This window comes from Crocodylus siamensis, chromosome 1 (genome assembly GCF_052110815.1).
Source record: "Crocodylus siamensis isolate JL-2025a chromosome 1, ASM5211081v1, whole genome shotgun sequence".
NCBI classification, from domain to species: domain Eukaryota; kingdom Metazoa; phylum Chordata; order Crocodylia; family Crocodylidae; genus Crocodylus; species Crocodylus siamensis.
In genome coordinates this window covers 205,466,092-205,480,747 of record NC_143395.1, presented here as the reverse complement: position 1 = coordinate 205,480,747, position 14,656 = coordinate 205,466,092, and the positions used below count along the sequence as shown (strand labels likewise).

Below are 14,656 nucleotides of genomic sequence, written 5' to 3'. Positions count from 1 at the left end.
CAGGGTCCCAGGCTGGCTTAGCCCCAAATGCTGCCTGCGGCAGCTGTTCCCACGGCCCAGGGGGGCTCCTGCGGCCAGGCCCCTGCACCAGGGGTGGCTACACCCTGCTTGCGCTGTGCCTGGTGCGAAGAGAGGCCAAGCCCAGAGCCGGTAGCCCCCTGAGCCCGGTGCCCTCCCCAGCCAGGTGGGATCCCCTCATGGGCAGGGCAGCTGCAGCCCATCCCCGCAGAGCTGCATGGGCCAAGCTGGACCCCAGGGGCAGCTCCCGCTTCCCGCTGAGCCCCTACTCTCCTCCAGCAGCTGTGTTCCCAAGGGGCCGCCACGTCTCCCCACTGTGCCTGGTTTTCCCTGCACCACCCAGAACCTGCCCTGAGGAACCAGCCCCAGGACTCAGCACTCTGATGCTGCTCCAGCCTGGGTGGGACAAGGCATCTGTCTGCCCAAGCCCCAGCCAGGCCCTCCCTCCCAGCCCCAGCCCCAGGCTCCCCCTGCTCCAGGACTGTCAGGGAGACCTGAGCACCCCAGCCCTGGCAGCTGCTGTTGGGGTGTTGCTGCCTCCCTCTGCCGAACACTGCCCTGGACCAGAGGGCCCAGGCTGTAGCCAGTAGCGGGGGAAGATGTGGGTGCTGAGGGACACACCCTCTTTCTCTTTCTCTATTCTCTTTTTCTTTCTCTTCCCCCTTTGTATCTTTTTCTTTCTCTTTTTTCTTTCCCTTTTTTCTTTCTCCCTCTCTCCTTTCCTCTCCTTTTTTCTGTATCTTCTCTTTTTCTTTTCCCCTTTTTCTCTTTTCTTTACCTTTTTTCTTCTTTCTCTTTTATTTCTCTTTTTCTCTCCTTTCTCCTCTCATCACATCATGCTTACAAAAGAACACACAAGAACAAATGTAGTATATGAAGTTTTGTTTACTGTCACCAGGTTTAGAATGTTTAGAAAACCTAGTATTTATCATAAAAAAACCAACATTTATTAACTATATTAATATGCAGTACATCCTGCCAGGTACCCCCACCCTGGGCTTGTTTTTCTGGCATGTGTCAGCATGTTAGAAAAACAAAACTGCAGGTTTGGGGTTTTTTGGAACTCCAGACAAACATGTTGCCTCCCCCTCCCCCTAGGTGCTCTCTCAGGGAAAACAGGACACAGCCCAGATAACCATACTGATCCTCACACAGCCACACTTTAGTACCAGATTCCCACTTGTGTCAGTGGGGATCCCAGGGCTTTTCCCCTGGTCCCAGACCTTCTCACCACAAGTGTTTTGCCAATATTCGCACTACCCCACTGCCTGCATCTGACAGCCTGGAATCTGGATGACTCCTGGAAGCAGAGAGGAATTGCTCTGCTCCAGTTAGAGATATCGTCATCTACTGCAGGAAGAAGTCAAGTAAATGCATTTAGGTGACTAGGTGTAGCTCAGATTCTCAAAACAATACTAGGAGAGAACACCTGCACAGATGCACGCACCCCGTTAGAGCTGAAAAGCCACTTTGCTGTCAATGCTGAGCAGAGTTTTTTTTTAATTGTTATACCACCGCTGGATTATTTCAGTGCTTATTTTCATGTCTTGAGTTGAGCTATCAACTTGTTTAATGAATAATTGCTGCTGTCCGGAAACGACATGCCCTCGAGTGATTCGTGACTGTAAGGATTTACTCAATACTCAAGCCCGAGGACCCCGTCCCAGCACAGCCAGGCGGCGGGCGAGGCGGGGGCTGGCACCAACCTTTGCCAGCCTACGGGGAAGACCCGGCCCGGCGGCCCGCGAGGTGCAGGCCACTAACACAGGAGCTGTTAAATGAGCTCGGTTCCCCAGCGGCGCGACGGCCCTTGCCGAGCGCGCGGCGGACCCGAGCGCTTCACACAAGACTCCCCCGCGCCGGCTGCGCTGCGCCATTCGCTGCCCCCGGGCTGTGACGTGTCAGTGACGCGTACACCGGCCCGCAACTCCCCCTGCTATTGGCTGAGCGGCATGAAGGCCGGGCTGAAGCTCTGCGCCTGAGCGCCAGGGCCGCCAATGAAGCTCCTCCTGTCCGGCAACTCACCGGCGGCAATGCGCATGCGCAGTGCGCTCCGCCCCTGGGACCTAACCATCCAGCGGGGACTGGAGCGGCGTCGCCGCCATGCTGTGCGGGGGACTCGGGGCGGCGCAGCCCGCCACGGCCGACACGCAGCGCATCGCCGAGGAGGTGCGCACCGGGCGGGGATGGGGCGTGGGGCGGCGCGCTCCCCTGTCTGCCCTGGGTGTGTCCGCCGGGCGGGGCGGGGGCCGAGGCCACTGTTCTCATGGCAGGGAGCCGCGCTGGGGGCAGTGCCGGCGGGAGCCCGAGCCTGGCAGCTGCATCCTCGGCCTCACACCCCATCCACAGCCCATGGTCAGGAGCGCATTCGTTCCTGCTGCACCAACAACGTGCTACCTTCATGTCTGGCAGAGTGAAAACGTGTTGTTGAACGCCCCAGCACGCCGGGCGCTGACCTTGCCCTGCTTCCCTCTCCATCTGCAACCCCCTCCTCTTCTCTTTTTAACCAGCCGTGGCGTTATATTTTCGGCTAGATCATTAATAGCAATACTGAATAGTTTTGGGCCCTAAATTGAGACTACAAGGCCCTCAACAAGGGGTGCTAATACCCCGTTAATAGGGACCTACCAAATTCACAGTCTGGCAGTTTTCACAGAAACTGAATTTGGTATAGCCCCCATGAAAAAGTGCAGAAACTGAAAAAGCAGGAAAATGATGAGTTGGAAGATGGCTGCAAACAGAAAAGGGCAGGGAGCTCTGGCATCCTGGAGTGGGGGTGGGGAGCAGAGATTGGCCCTAAAAGTCCTGCCCCTCCCAGTCCCACCCCACACCTCTGATTGGCTGAGGAGCCCCAGAAGTCCTGTCTGTTCCTGGAGGTTGACAGATGGCTCAGCTGCAAAAATGGCACCAGACATGGTTGCTGGGACCACAAAATCCAGAGGCGGTCTCTGTGAATTAGGTGGATCCCTACCTGTTAACAATAACTTCCTGAGACCTCAAGCAGTCCTAAATCAATTCAAGATGTGCTACACTGTATGCTAATTTCAATCAGAATATAATGGAATGTCAAGTTAAATTCAGGTATTTTCCAAATCGCAATTTTAATCTTAAAAAAAAAAAAAAAAAAAGCCCAAAGTAATAATTATTGATATTTCTTGTTGAAAAACAGGGATTGTCAAACCTCTGTTTTGAGAGGGGAAGCTTTTTCAGTTGAAAGCTCTATGAAAAGTCACTTTGCTTAAAAGTAAATCCTCTGAGATGAATTCGTAGATATAGACATTAGGGCTGGAAGGGACCTCAGAAGATCATTGAGTCCAGCCCCCTGCCCAAAGGCAGCTTGGGTCATAGGATCCCAGCAAGATAAGCATCCAATTTGCTCTTGAAGGTGTTCAATGTAGGTGCTTGAACCACCTCCGATGGCAGGCTGTTCCTGACCTTGGGGGCTCGGACAGTAAAGAAATTCTTCCTCATGTCCAGCCTGAAATGGTCTTGTAGTAGTTTATGACTGTTCAACCTCGTCATCTCTTGGGGCGCTCTGGTGAACAAACGTTCCCCCAGATCCTGGTGGTCACCCCTGATAAAGTTATAGGAGGCCATCAGATCACCCCTGACCCTGCGCTTTTCCAGGCTAAAGAGCCCCATGGCTCTCAGCCTATCGTCGTAAGGTCTGTTTTCCTGACCTCTGACCATGCGCGTGGCTCTTCTCTGGACTCTCTCAAGCTTTTCCACATCCTTTTTGAATTGTGGAGCCCAAAAGCGGACACAGTACTCCAGCTGCGGCCTCACCAAGGCGGATCTTTGAAAATTCGTTTATCTAGTAAACATAATTACACGCACCTTCCCCTTAACTTTGTGCTTTTGACAATTGCTTCCCATGTTTTATAGAATATGGTCTTGGTTGGCAGTCACCAGATCGATTTGACAAGTGATATGATCCAGGCTTGCAGTCCTAGGGACTCGGGTTCCCTCCTTTTTGTACTTGCACAAAAGAAATAAGGCACAGGCAGTGGCAGGGCAAATGTATTTCTGGCCCTGCACCTCTGGGGTGTCTTAGCTCTGTAATGGGAAGTTTGGTGTCTGATCTGTTCAGTCTTTGTCACTGGATAAAACTGGCAAGGGCCGGCCAGGGTGCTGTCTTGCAACATGGACTGGACACTTGTCTAGTTGGAACTGGACTAGAAACCCCCCAACTCAGGGTACGTAAGGCAACACAGGACCTTTGGGAGCATTTCAGTTGTAGTCACCTAACTGGACTTCATCCTTCAGTTCTTTGTTCACTGAGATCTCTGTTCTTCTCGGCTACAACTTCTTGCAAGCTCTCTTTCCTCCTGAGAATGACAGTGCCAGTTAGTCATTGTTACTGTGGTAATTGTTATGCTTGGGCCTGCAAATGCCTGATCTCCACTGGTTTGGGTCAGAAAAATAAGTTGAGCTAGGTGGGGCTATTGTGTAACTGCATGGTTTGTTTTTTTCACTCGGTGCTCTTCAGCACCTCAGTTGAAAATTCATTGCAGAAGGGGCTTAATAGCAAGTGTAGAGCACAGTTGTTCAGCCCTGAGAGTGGAAGATACTGCAGGGGGCCTTGAATTCCTCCCCAGCCTCCACAAGGCTTGTGGAATATCCTGAATGCAGAAGTCCTTTTATGTGTACAGCATATAGTATACTACTCTAACCTCAGGTTTCACACACCTATGTTGGGTGCAAGCAACTGGAGTGTGATTTGTACGGGGAAAGCAGATGCGCTGATTTGGAAGCTCAGTGGAAAAGATTCTCACCAACAGCCTTCCCCCATGAATATTTACTTGAGAATGGACAGTTCTGCTCCCAGGCTGGTTTGCATATTAGCTCCTTGCTTGTTTCCTGCCCTGTGTGAATGGAGAGGTTTGTAGTTGTGGGCCAAAAGGAGGTGAAGTTACTGGTAACCAACTTTTTTACAAGAAAGCAAATTCAGTTTGAAGTCATACCTCTTGCTAACGTAGAGCTTGTAGTGCTCCCCACCTTGTAGACTTGTGATTTGAACACAGGAAAGATGAGCCAGAATTCAGGATTTCAATTTCATAGTTGTTGGGGCCTGGAAGGGACCTTACTGATCATCGGGTCCAGCCCCCTCTGCACTTGGGCAGGCTTTTTCAAGATTACTAGGGTGATCATGCCTCTGAGGCTTATGCCAGGCATTTCACTACTCTTAGTTTTCTGCTCTGTAGATTGGAAATAATATTTAGTTCTCAGAAGGTGCATCTACATGAGATGTTTACTATGCAGTTGACTAATTAACTGTGCAGTAAACATGCAGCCCTATTAGGCCACACAAAACTAATAAACTTTGCAGCAGGGTAGTACTAGTTAATACAAATACTACCCTATTGCAGAGGTTTTCTGGGTGCAGCAGCACACGTGTTGATGCTGACCAGCTGCCTGGGGCATGAAACAGGCTAGCCTGCTGGCTAGCCCCTCACTGAAGCACCATTGTGCCCCTGTCAGTCCCTCTGCAACACATGGAGCCTGGTCAGAGCAGCCCGAGGCTGGCAGGCTGACCCCTGGGGTTAGCCTGTCCAACCAAGCTCCATGCGCTGCACATGAATAAACTCCAGGGTTTATTCATATGGGTTAATTACACATGTAGATGTGCCCAGTGGGTTATAAAACTTAATATTTGAAGTTGGAAATATAAAAACACTTATTTGAAGGACTTATTGCACCTTTTGGTATCTTTGCAGCAGCAGGACATTGGCCACCATGATCCCTATGCTTTACCTACAGCAGGTTACGGTGTTACGTCTTGAATTGTATTGGTATTAGTTGACTGTATTTTTGCTCATAGGTTAGACTGGGGGTGAGCAATTACTTTGACTGGAGATCTGCTTAATGAGCTTTGGTGAGCTGTTGAGAGCTGCAAAGGTAGCCCCGACCCCTGACAGGTACCCTGCCCCTTGGCTGCCACCTTTGTCACCGAATTCCCTCCCTTTGCCTCTGAAAGTACTCCTTTTAAGAGAGGGGTTTGCCATCTTGGAACCAGAAAAAAAACAAATCACATGCTAAAAATCAAACAAAATCTAGTATAACATATTTTAATTTTGTTTCAAAAATTTTTTTGTCCTGATTCATGTGTTTGCATAGTATATGTAGAGGTGATTAAATAATAGCTCAAAATAAAGTCTTAGTCTTGTATATTGTATGTGGGGGAGTATGTGGGTGAGTGTGTGTGGTGGCGTGTGGAGGATGGGGGTGGGGAAGTGTATGGGTGGGTTTGGGGTTTGTGGGAAGGGTGTGGGGAGTGGGTATGGTGAGGGGGGACCCACCATATAAGTATGGTCCATGGGGGGACCCCCCACACACATGCCCCCACCATGATGCATAGCCCCCACTGCCAGCAGCAGCAGCCCCTAGGTCACTCATGCCCCATGGCAAGCAGAGCCCCCCCAGCAGCACATGGCTCCAACTGAGTCCCAGGAGTTGCACATGGTGGCAAGGAGCAGGGCAAGTGTTACCTAGATTGCAGGTAGCCTTGTGGGTGGGCTACTGGTAAGAGGCAAAAACAGGTCTACAGCCCAACCTTTTATTTGCTTGCACCTTAAAACATGAGAACAAACATTTACCCTAAAGTTTATCAGCTACCTGCAACAGAACAACACAGAGGTGAGAGGAGGGTGGCATACAGATTGGCAGGAGGTCTTCTTGAATTTGCAGAGTTCTCCAAATTTTCCTTCAGGCAATATGCAATATTTATGGCTGGTTTAAATAGTCTAATAAATGACCTCTGATTAGTTTTATTTAAATATTTTTGGTTCACTGAAATTTTTGGAACTGGATTGAACCAGATGTCAACTAGTTGGAATTTTTATCTTTGGGAAGGAGGGAGGGTTTCTTATCTCCTTTCCTTCCCCATTGTAGGATGCTGTTTCTGTTTATTCTTTACCTTACTTTATGGCCTTCTCTGACAGGCTATTTTTGTTTTTACATATTAAGCATTTTAACAAAAATATATCTATTATAGCAAAATAACATTGAATACATTTGGTTACATCAATCACTACTACTACTACTAAAGATAAAGCTATGATATAGCATATATGGATCTTCTTTTACGCCTTGTGCTTTGTTTAATTGTGTTTGATGGTTTCCTTTATTTGCCGACCAAGATAGTTGTCATATCTGCAAAGGTTCACACTGGTTACTCAGAAACAGGCTTTGGGCCTTCTGCCTAGCAGCATTTTTTCAGCTTAGCCTAGGCCCCTTGAAAGTGGCTAAGACTGGTAATACCAGGCCACCAGCTCCATTGCACAGGGCTCCCTGCATCTCAAAAACAGCTCCTGTGACTTGGCCAGAGCCTCACAACATCAGGGGGAGCCCCGCATGATGGAACTGGTGGCCTGGACCTGTTCCCTGCCACTGCGTGCAGTTCCTGGGACTCAACAGGGACCAGGTTGGAGCTGGCCCAGGTCCATCGCGCAGGACTCCACATCACTCCTGGCCAAGTCCCTAGAGTTGAACATAGCAGCAGGGAGTGGGGCCAAGGCCACTGGCAGTGGTTCATCTGGAGAACAGATATGTAGCCCTAGCAGCAGAGAGGGAGGAGCACTTTCCATTGGTGGAGGAAGACAGGCCAGGCCTCACCAAGATGGGAAGGATCGAGACAACTGCCACCAAGAAAAAGCAATGGGTGGTGGTGGTTGAAGACTCCCTATCTGCCCACCTGACCTGTTGTCTTGGGAGGTCTGCTGCTTGCCCAGAGGCCGGATCCTAGATGTTAGGGAGGGACTACCGAGGTGCATCCAGTTGGCTGGCTACTCCATGGTACTCATCCATGTGGGCTCCAGCGATACTGCCAGGGGAGATCCTGAGCATATCAAGATTGACTACAGGTCTCTGGGTGCAAGGGTGAGGAGGTCTGGGGCTCAGGTTGTGTTCTTATTGATTCTTCCGATCAAGGGAAAGGGCCTGGGCAAGAGTAGGTGCGTCCTGCACATCAACCCCTGGCTATACAGGTGGTGTCACAAGCAAGGCTTAGGCTTCTTCAACCATGGAATGTTCTTCCAAGAAGGATTGCTGGAAAAAGACAGAATCCACCTGATGAAGAGAAGGAAGAGCGTCTTCACAGACAGCCTTGCTAACCTAATGAGGGCTTTAAATTTGGTTTTCCAGGGCAGGGAAACCAAAGCTGTGAGGTAAGTGGGAAAGCAGGAGACCTGGAAGAAGAGCAAGCAAGAGGGGGCAACAGGGGAGGTACTCTCATACTTCCTGAGAAATTAGGGCAATCAACTAGTTACCTCAGGTGCCTGTACACAATGCACGGAGCCTAGGAAACAAGCAGAAAGAATTGGAAGTCCTCGCACAATCAAGGAATTATAATATGATTGGAATAACAGAGACTTGGTGGGATAGCTCACATGACTGGAGCACTGTCATGACTGGGCATAAACTGTTCAGGAAGGACAGGCAGGGAAGAAGAGGGGGAGGAGTTATATTTTATGTAAGAGTTGTGTGATTGCTTAGCACTCCAGTGTGAAGCTTGAGATAGGCCTGTTGGAGTCTGAGTTAGAGTTAGAGGGGACAGCAACAAGGGTGATGTTGTGAGGGGGGTCTGCTATAGACTACCAGACCAAGAGGAAGTGGCAGATGAGGCTTTCTTCAAACAGCTAGTGAAAGTTTCCCAATAACAGGCCCTGGTTCTCATGGGAGACTTCAGTCACCCTGACATCTGCTGGGAGGGCAATACAGCAGTGCACAGGCAATCCAGGAAGATTTTGGAGAGTGGGGACAACTTTCTGGTGCAAGTGCTGGAGCAGCCAACTAGGGGCCATTGTCTTCTTGACCTACAGCTCACAAATAGGGATGAATTGGTGGGAAATGTAGTGGATGGCAATTTGGTCAGCAGTGACCATAAAATGATTGAGTTCAGGATCCATAGGAAAGGAAGAAAGGAGAGCAACAGAGTAAGGGCCCCAGACTTCAGAAAAGCAGACTTCAACTCACTCAGGGAACTCATGGGCAGGATCCCCTGGGAAGCCAGTCTGAGGAGGAGAGAAGTCCAGGAAAGCTAGCTGTACTTTAAAGAAGCCTTACTGAGAGTGTAGGAACAAACCATCCTGATGGGCAGGAAGACTAGCAAGTATGGCAGAAGACTGGCTTGGCTTTGCGGGGAACTTTTCAGTAAACTAAGTCACAGAAAGGAAGCTTATAAGAAGTGGAAACTTGGACAAATATCTAGGGAGGAGTATAACAGTGTTGCTCGGGCATGAAAGGCGGAAGTCAGGAAGGCCAAAGCACAATGGAGTTGCAGCTAGCAAGGGATGTGAAGGGTAACAAGTGCTGGGCAGCTCAGTTTGAGGAGGAGGTGAGCAGCCCTCAGTGGTGCAAGAACAGGTTAGGGACTAATTAGAAAAGCTGGATGTGTAAAAGTCCATGGAACTGGGTCGGATGCACCCGAGCATGCTGAGGGAGTTGGCTAATATGATTGGAGAGCCACTAGCCATCATATTTGAAAACTCGTGGTGATCAGGAGAGGTCCCAGATGATTGGAAAAGGGCAAACATAGTGCCCATGTTTAAGAAAGGGAAAAAGGAGGATCCAAGGAACTGCAGACTGGTCAGCCTCACCTCAGTCCCTAGAAAAAATCATGGAGCAGATCCTCAAAGAATCCATTTCTAACCACTTGGAGGAAAAAAGGGTGATTAGGAACAGTCAGCATGGATTCGCCAAGGGCAAGTCATGCCTGAACAACCTGATTGCCTTCTACGATGAGAAGACTGGCTCTGTGGTTGCAGGGAGATTGGCAGGTGTGGTGTACCTTGATTTTTAGCAAGGATTTTGATACGGTTTCGCACAACATTCTTGCAGGCAAGCTAAGGAAGTATGGGCTGGATGAATGGACTGTAAGGTGGATAGAAAACTGGCTGAAGCATTGAGCTCAGAGGGTGGTAATCGATGGCTCAACATCTAATTGGTAGCCAGTATCAAGTGGAGTGCCCCTGGGGTCAATCCTGGGGCTGATTTTCTTCAATGTCTTCAGTAACTGGGAAGATGGCATGGAGTGTACCCACAGCAGGTTTGGAGATGGCACCGAACTGGGGGGAGTAGTAGATAAACTGGAGGGTAGGGCTAGAATTCAGAGTGACCTTACCAAATTGGAGGATTGGGCCAAAAGGAATCTCATGAGGTTCAGCAAGGACAAGTGCAAAGCCCTGCACTTAGGACAGAACAATCCCATGCACCAAGACAGGCTGGGGGCTGACTGCTTGGGCAGCAGCTCTTCAGAAAAGGAAGAGTGGACAATAAGCTGAATATGAGCCAGCAATGTGTCCTTGTTGCCAAGAAAGCTAACTGCATACTGGGCTGCTACCCCCTTCCCCACTCCGACTGGCACTTGCACAGCAGCTGTCACATTGCGAGGGTGCAGCGCAGCTTCGCAGGGTGTTGCGGGGCTCCACACACTGTCTAGGAGCTGGGGCCGCTCGGGCTGAGTGCTGCCAGGCTCCAGGGTGACTGCTGGAGCTGCCCCAGCTGCACTGCATCCACACGATGCTGCTGCACAGGTGCCAGGTGGGGCAGGGAGGTGCTCCCCACTGCCCTGCATGGGGGGGCCCTCTGAAATCAGCCAAATTGAATTGGGACAGTGATTCAAATCACCAAATCGAATCACTGTCCCTCTGAATCAGCAGAATCCAAAGCCGAATGAAATACTTGCTGCTTCACACAGGCCTAGCGTGCACCCCCTGAGATTGGCTGCCGCTGGCACTGCCAGCGGTATCTGGGAGCGGTCACTGATCACCAGTCACTGCTCGGAACTTGCCACCCCACCCCTCCCCCTGCCACCAACACTGCTGTGGCTGCCTGCGGGCAGTCCCCACTTGACCTGCCCTTGCCATTGACGTCATTGCGGCTGCCTGCGGGCAGTCTCCACCCTCCGTCACCATGCCACTGTCACCGCCACCTGCAGGCAGTTGCTGTGCACCCCCAGCCTCAGGAGGCACAAGGTGTTCATGCCTCCTGATGTCCCTTCTAACCCTAACTTTCTGTGATTCTGTCATGCAGAGCTCCCAGCTGGGTCCCAGGACCTACATGAGAACTGCAGGTAGCCCTGTGCAATGGAGCCAGCCTGGTCCCGCATTCCCCCCAGCCCCAGCACCGAACCAGCCACACGCTCTCACCAGACCTAACCCCGGGCTCTGCTTCTGCCAGCCCCACATTCCTATGCTTCTGCCACTTCCCTACCTGCTGCCCAGAGTGCTGCAGCAGGGACAAGACGCAGAGCTGCTGGAGGCCAGGGGAGCCAAGTAGTTCCCTGGGTGGCTGCAGCAACAGCAGCAACAGCCCTGCCTGGTAGCCCTGCCTGGTAGCTGTGCACACTGGCTGGAGCTGGAGCCTTCCCACAGGTAATATTAGGAGCACAGCACATTTTCCTGGTGGGAATGGGCAGGACTTCGCCCCCTGCAGAGCACAGCAAGGGCAGTCATGGGCCAGGTTGGATACAGGTGGGCTTGTTTGAATTCTTATTCTGTAATTTAATATGTCCTGTAATATATATTGTAGATAGCAAACTGCTTTGCTTAATTGCATGTGTGAGTAAATTCTGTGCAGTAGGATAAAAAACGGAGACATGGAAAAGGACTGTAACTTGCAATGAATGACATAACAATGTAGTTAGAAGCCAGATCCCCAGACTTTCATTCCTGTACGATGTCTGCTGTCTAGATTTGGTAGCCCTGCTTTACTGAACTCTTCTCATTTTACCTCTTCACCTTAGGAGAGAAAAGAAAAGTGAGCGAGATCAGCATGTCTAGAGTCTGCATTAATGTGATCCAGATCACTACTAGTTTGATCTGAAGCACTAACTCTGTGAGCTAATGGTCTCCAGACTTTTATATTTTGAATAATTTTTATTTTTTTCAGGTGAAGTCTCAGGTAGAAGAAAAGGAAGGGAAGAACTTTGATGTTTTTGCTGCAGTGGAGTTTAAAACCCAGGTGGTTGCTGGCATGAACTACTTCATCAAGGTACAAACCAGCAGGGAATAGTATCTCGGCATGTTTCTTCTTCAGTCAGTCAATTACAGAGAAGTTTCTGAGTTGGCTCTAAACTAAGGCCTTTAAATTACAAAACAAAATCTTGTGTCATAACTTCTAAGGTAATTCAAGTTGAGACTATTATGAGTAAGCAAGGGGTAAAATCCTGAAACAGATGTTGTAATGCTTGGTTTGGGGATAATTGGAAACCCGGGAAATCCACAGTTTAAAATAATTTAAACTTTTAAAGAATTTAAAGAATGTTTACATTTAAAAAAAAAACCCAAGCATGCTGAAGCACAGTGCTGCACCCAGCTAGCTTTAGCTCTGCCTGGTAGTGATACAGTGTCACAGCCAGTTGAATTGTGACTAAGACATTACAGTGTTTGTAGTTCCAGATTAGATTAAAGCGCCTCTCTTGTGAATAAATGAATGCCAGCCCTACTGCCTAAGCAACTATGATTATACACTTTTCACAAGTGGTTAGCTGAAGGCTTCTATTCCCTGGAACTGATTTTCCTTTTCTTCTTGCCTTTCAGGTACATGTTGGCAATGATGAGTTTTTGCATTTGCGGGTGTTCAGAAACCTTCCTCATGAGAGTGTACCACTGAGCCTCTCCAGTTATCAAAAAAGCAAGACTAAGCATGACGAGCTGACTTACTTCTAGAGGGTACTTAGAGAGGGCTTCCTTGTATGCTATCTATAGGCTGCAAACTCCTGTTTCCTGTGCCAATGAAAAGAGATTTAAAACCATCTAAGTCTGAAAAAAACAAATTCCTCTTATGCAGCTTCCCCCCGCCCCCCTCCCAGTCCCCTGGTCCAGGGAAGGAACCAGTTTCTCTACTTCTTACACTAATGTAAATCTGTAATTTCAAGAAATTGGTAGACTTAACAGCCATGTAAAATCCTACACAAGTGAAGAATCATGTCCTTTGACTCTGTTGTGATCTTAATGGACAATAAAGTATCCAGAATGTATCTGAGAGAGAGCAGTAGAAGTGGCATTTTTTAAGCCCTCTTACAGAGTGGCACTATTAATTTATAGATTCATTTTGTTCTCTGCATCGTATTTGCAGGGATCAAAATATAGCAGCATCCCATGGAACAGACATGGGAAAGGTTTTAAAATATATATATAGATTGGGTTCAATATTCAGACATTCCCTCAGTGATCAGGTCTATCTTCTATAAGGGCAGGATAGCATCCCCAAGTAGAGCAAGTGTCCAATATGAAATATCTCTGGATCTAACCAAAATCCACGCTTGCATTTTCTAAATAATAGAATGATAACTACTGGTGATGGTAACTGGCTGGTGTTTGCTTCATTATTAAACATGTATTTCTCCGTTTGAATTGTTTAATTTCATGAGGGCTTAGCTTTATCAAGTTTAGATTAAAAATACTCGTTCCAAACCAGGAATTTCATTATTTTCATTTTGGGGATGGGAAATTAAAATGTTGAACCAAATCAGTTTTCATTTTGCTGAATTCTTTTCAGCACATTGTTATAAGAAAAATTGTCCCTCACTACTCCCTCTTTTACACTTCTTCTCACTGAAAAATTGGGGACAGGACTAGGGACAATGAAACAAAGTGGGGGGAAGTTGTTTGATGTCACCTGCCTTCAAGTTTTGACCTCAGTGGTTGGTTGTTGACCTGCCATGTAACAAAATAAGAATGCCCTCAGCAATCAATGTGTTGCTCATGCCATGATATTTATTGTCCTATCTCAAAAAGCAGGCATTTGGTTTGGCTGCAGAAACAAGTAGCCATAGAAAACACAAGCTTGAGGGAACGAGTCACCTCTGCGCTTACAATCCAAGATATTCCAAAGTGAGCACTGGAAGTTCAGCTCCTCAGTGGCCTTATTTTAAAGGAATTATTCTTCACAAAGTCATAGGACACTTTAAAATTTGGACCACCTGTTTAGGGACCTGTGAAAAGACCGTCTGACTCTTTGGAGAGGATTTCTGTGGTGCCTGGAAATACGACTTTGATGTTTCTGTAATTGAGCATACCCCTGTAGGGGTCTGTCCCGGTAAAAGAGTCAAAGCAGAGTGCACAAGAGCTTATGCCTGGGGGTCTTTTAGGCTACAGGCTCTAGTATTGTTTCTTCAAGTCTGATTAGTAAAGGCAGTCTAGGACCTAGCAGGAGTTTTGAATCACTTTGCAGGTTAGGTACCTGCTATTTGAAGTATTACATCCCCTTGGGCACAGGGCAAGAGTTCAGAAGGGATGTATTAGGTGAAGTGCCTCAGAGCAATCCAAAATTTTACTGGATACCTGTGGGCTTCTTCAGGCTTCAAATACCTTTCAAAAGCTATTGCAGACACTCAGGAGCAGCACCAAAACCCTTCTGGACAGGGAAGACGAAAGAAACAGACTGAGACTCACAGGTCCAAGAGCTTGTTGCTGTTAGAGGATTTATCTTTACTTGAAATTCAATTTGAGTACAAGTGTAAGTGTGTTCCTTGATGAGCTGGAATATGAAGCACCACTGAATGTGACCATCCTCTGTCACAGGGTTACTCAACTTCTGGCCTGTGTGCCAGATCCAACCCACAGTGCTGTGTCATCTGCCTTACACAGCTCCTGATAGGTCTGGAAATTTGGGAGGCAGGAGAGAAGTGGCACTG

General features: G+C 48.6%; 1 protein-coding gene across 1 annotated transcript; it reads left to right on the top strand.

Moving 5' to 3' along the window:
• Nucleotides 1-2,031: 2,031 nt before the first annotated feature.
• CSTA (cystatin A) lies at nt 2,032-13,369 on the top strand. The gene is made up of 3 exons (XM_090053538.1): nt 2,032-2,187; nt 11,908-12,009; nt 12,558-13,369. The coding sequence occupies exons 1-3, from the start codon at nt 2,122-2,124 to the stop codon at nt 12,684-12,686; spliced, it is 297 nt and encodes a 98-aa protein (XP_089909664.1). The 5' UTR covers nt 2,032-2,121; the 3' UTR covers nt 12,687-13,369.
• The last annotated feature ends 1,287 nt before the right edge of the window (nt 13,370-14,656 follow it).

Coding starts and splice junctions, on each gene's coding strand:
- CSTA (XM_090053538.1), top strand. CDS start 2,122: ATGCTGTGCGGGGGACTCGGGGCGGCGCAGCCCGCCACGGCCGACACG. Junction 2,188..11,907: donor CGCAGCGCATCGCCGAGGAG/GTGCGCACCGGG, acceptor TATTTTTTTCAG/GTGAAGTCTCAGGTAGAAGA. Junction 12,010..12,557: donor GCATGAACTACTTCATCAAG/GTACAAACCAGC, acceptor CTTGCCTTTCAG/GTACATGTTGGCAATGATGA.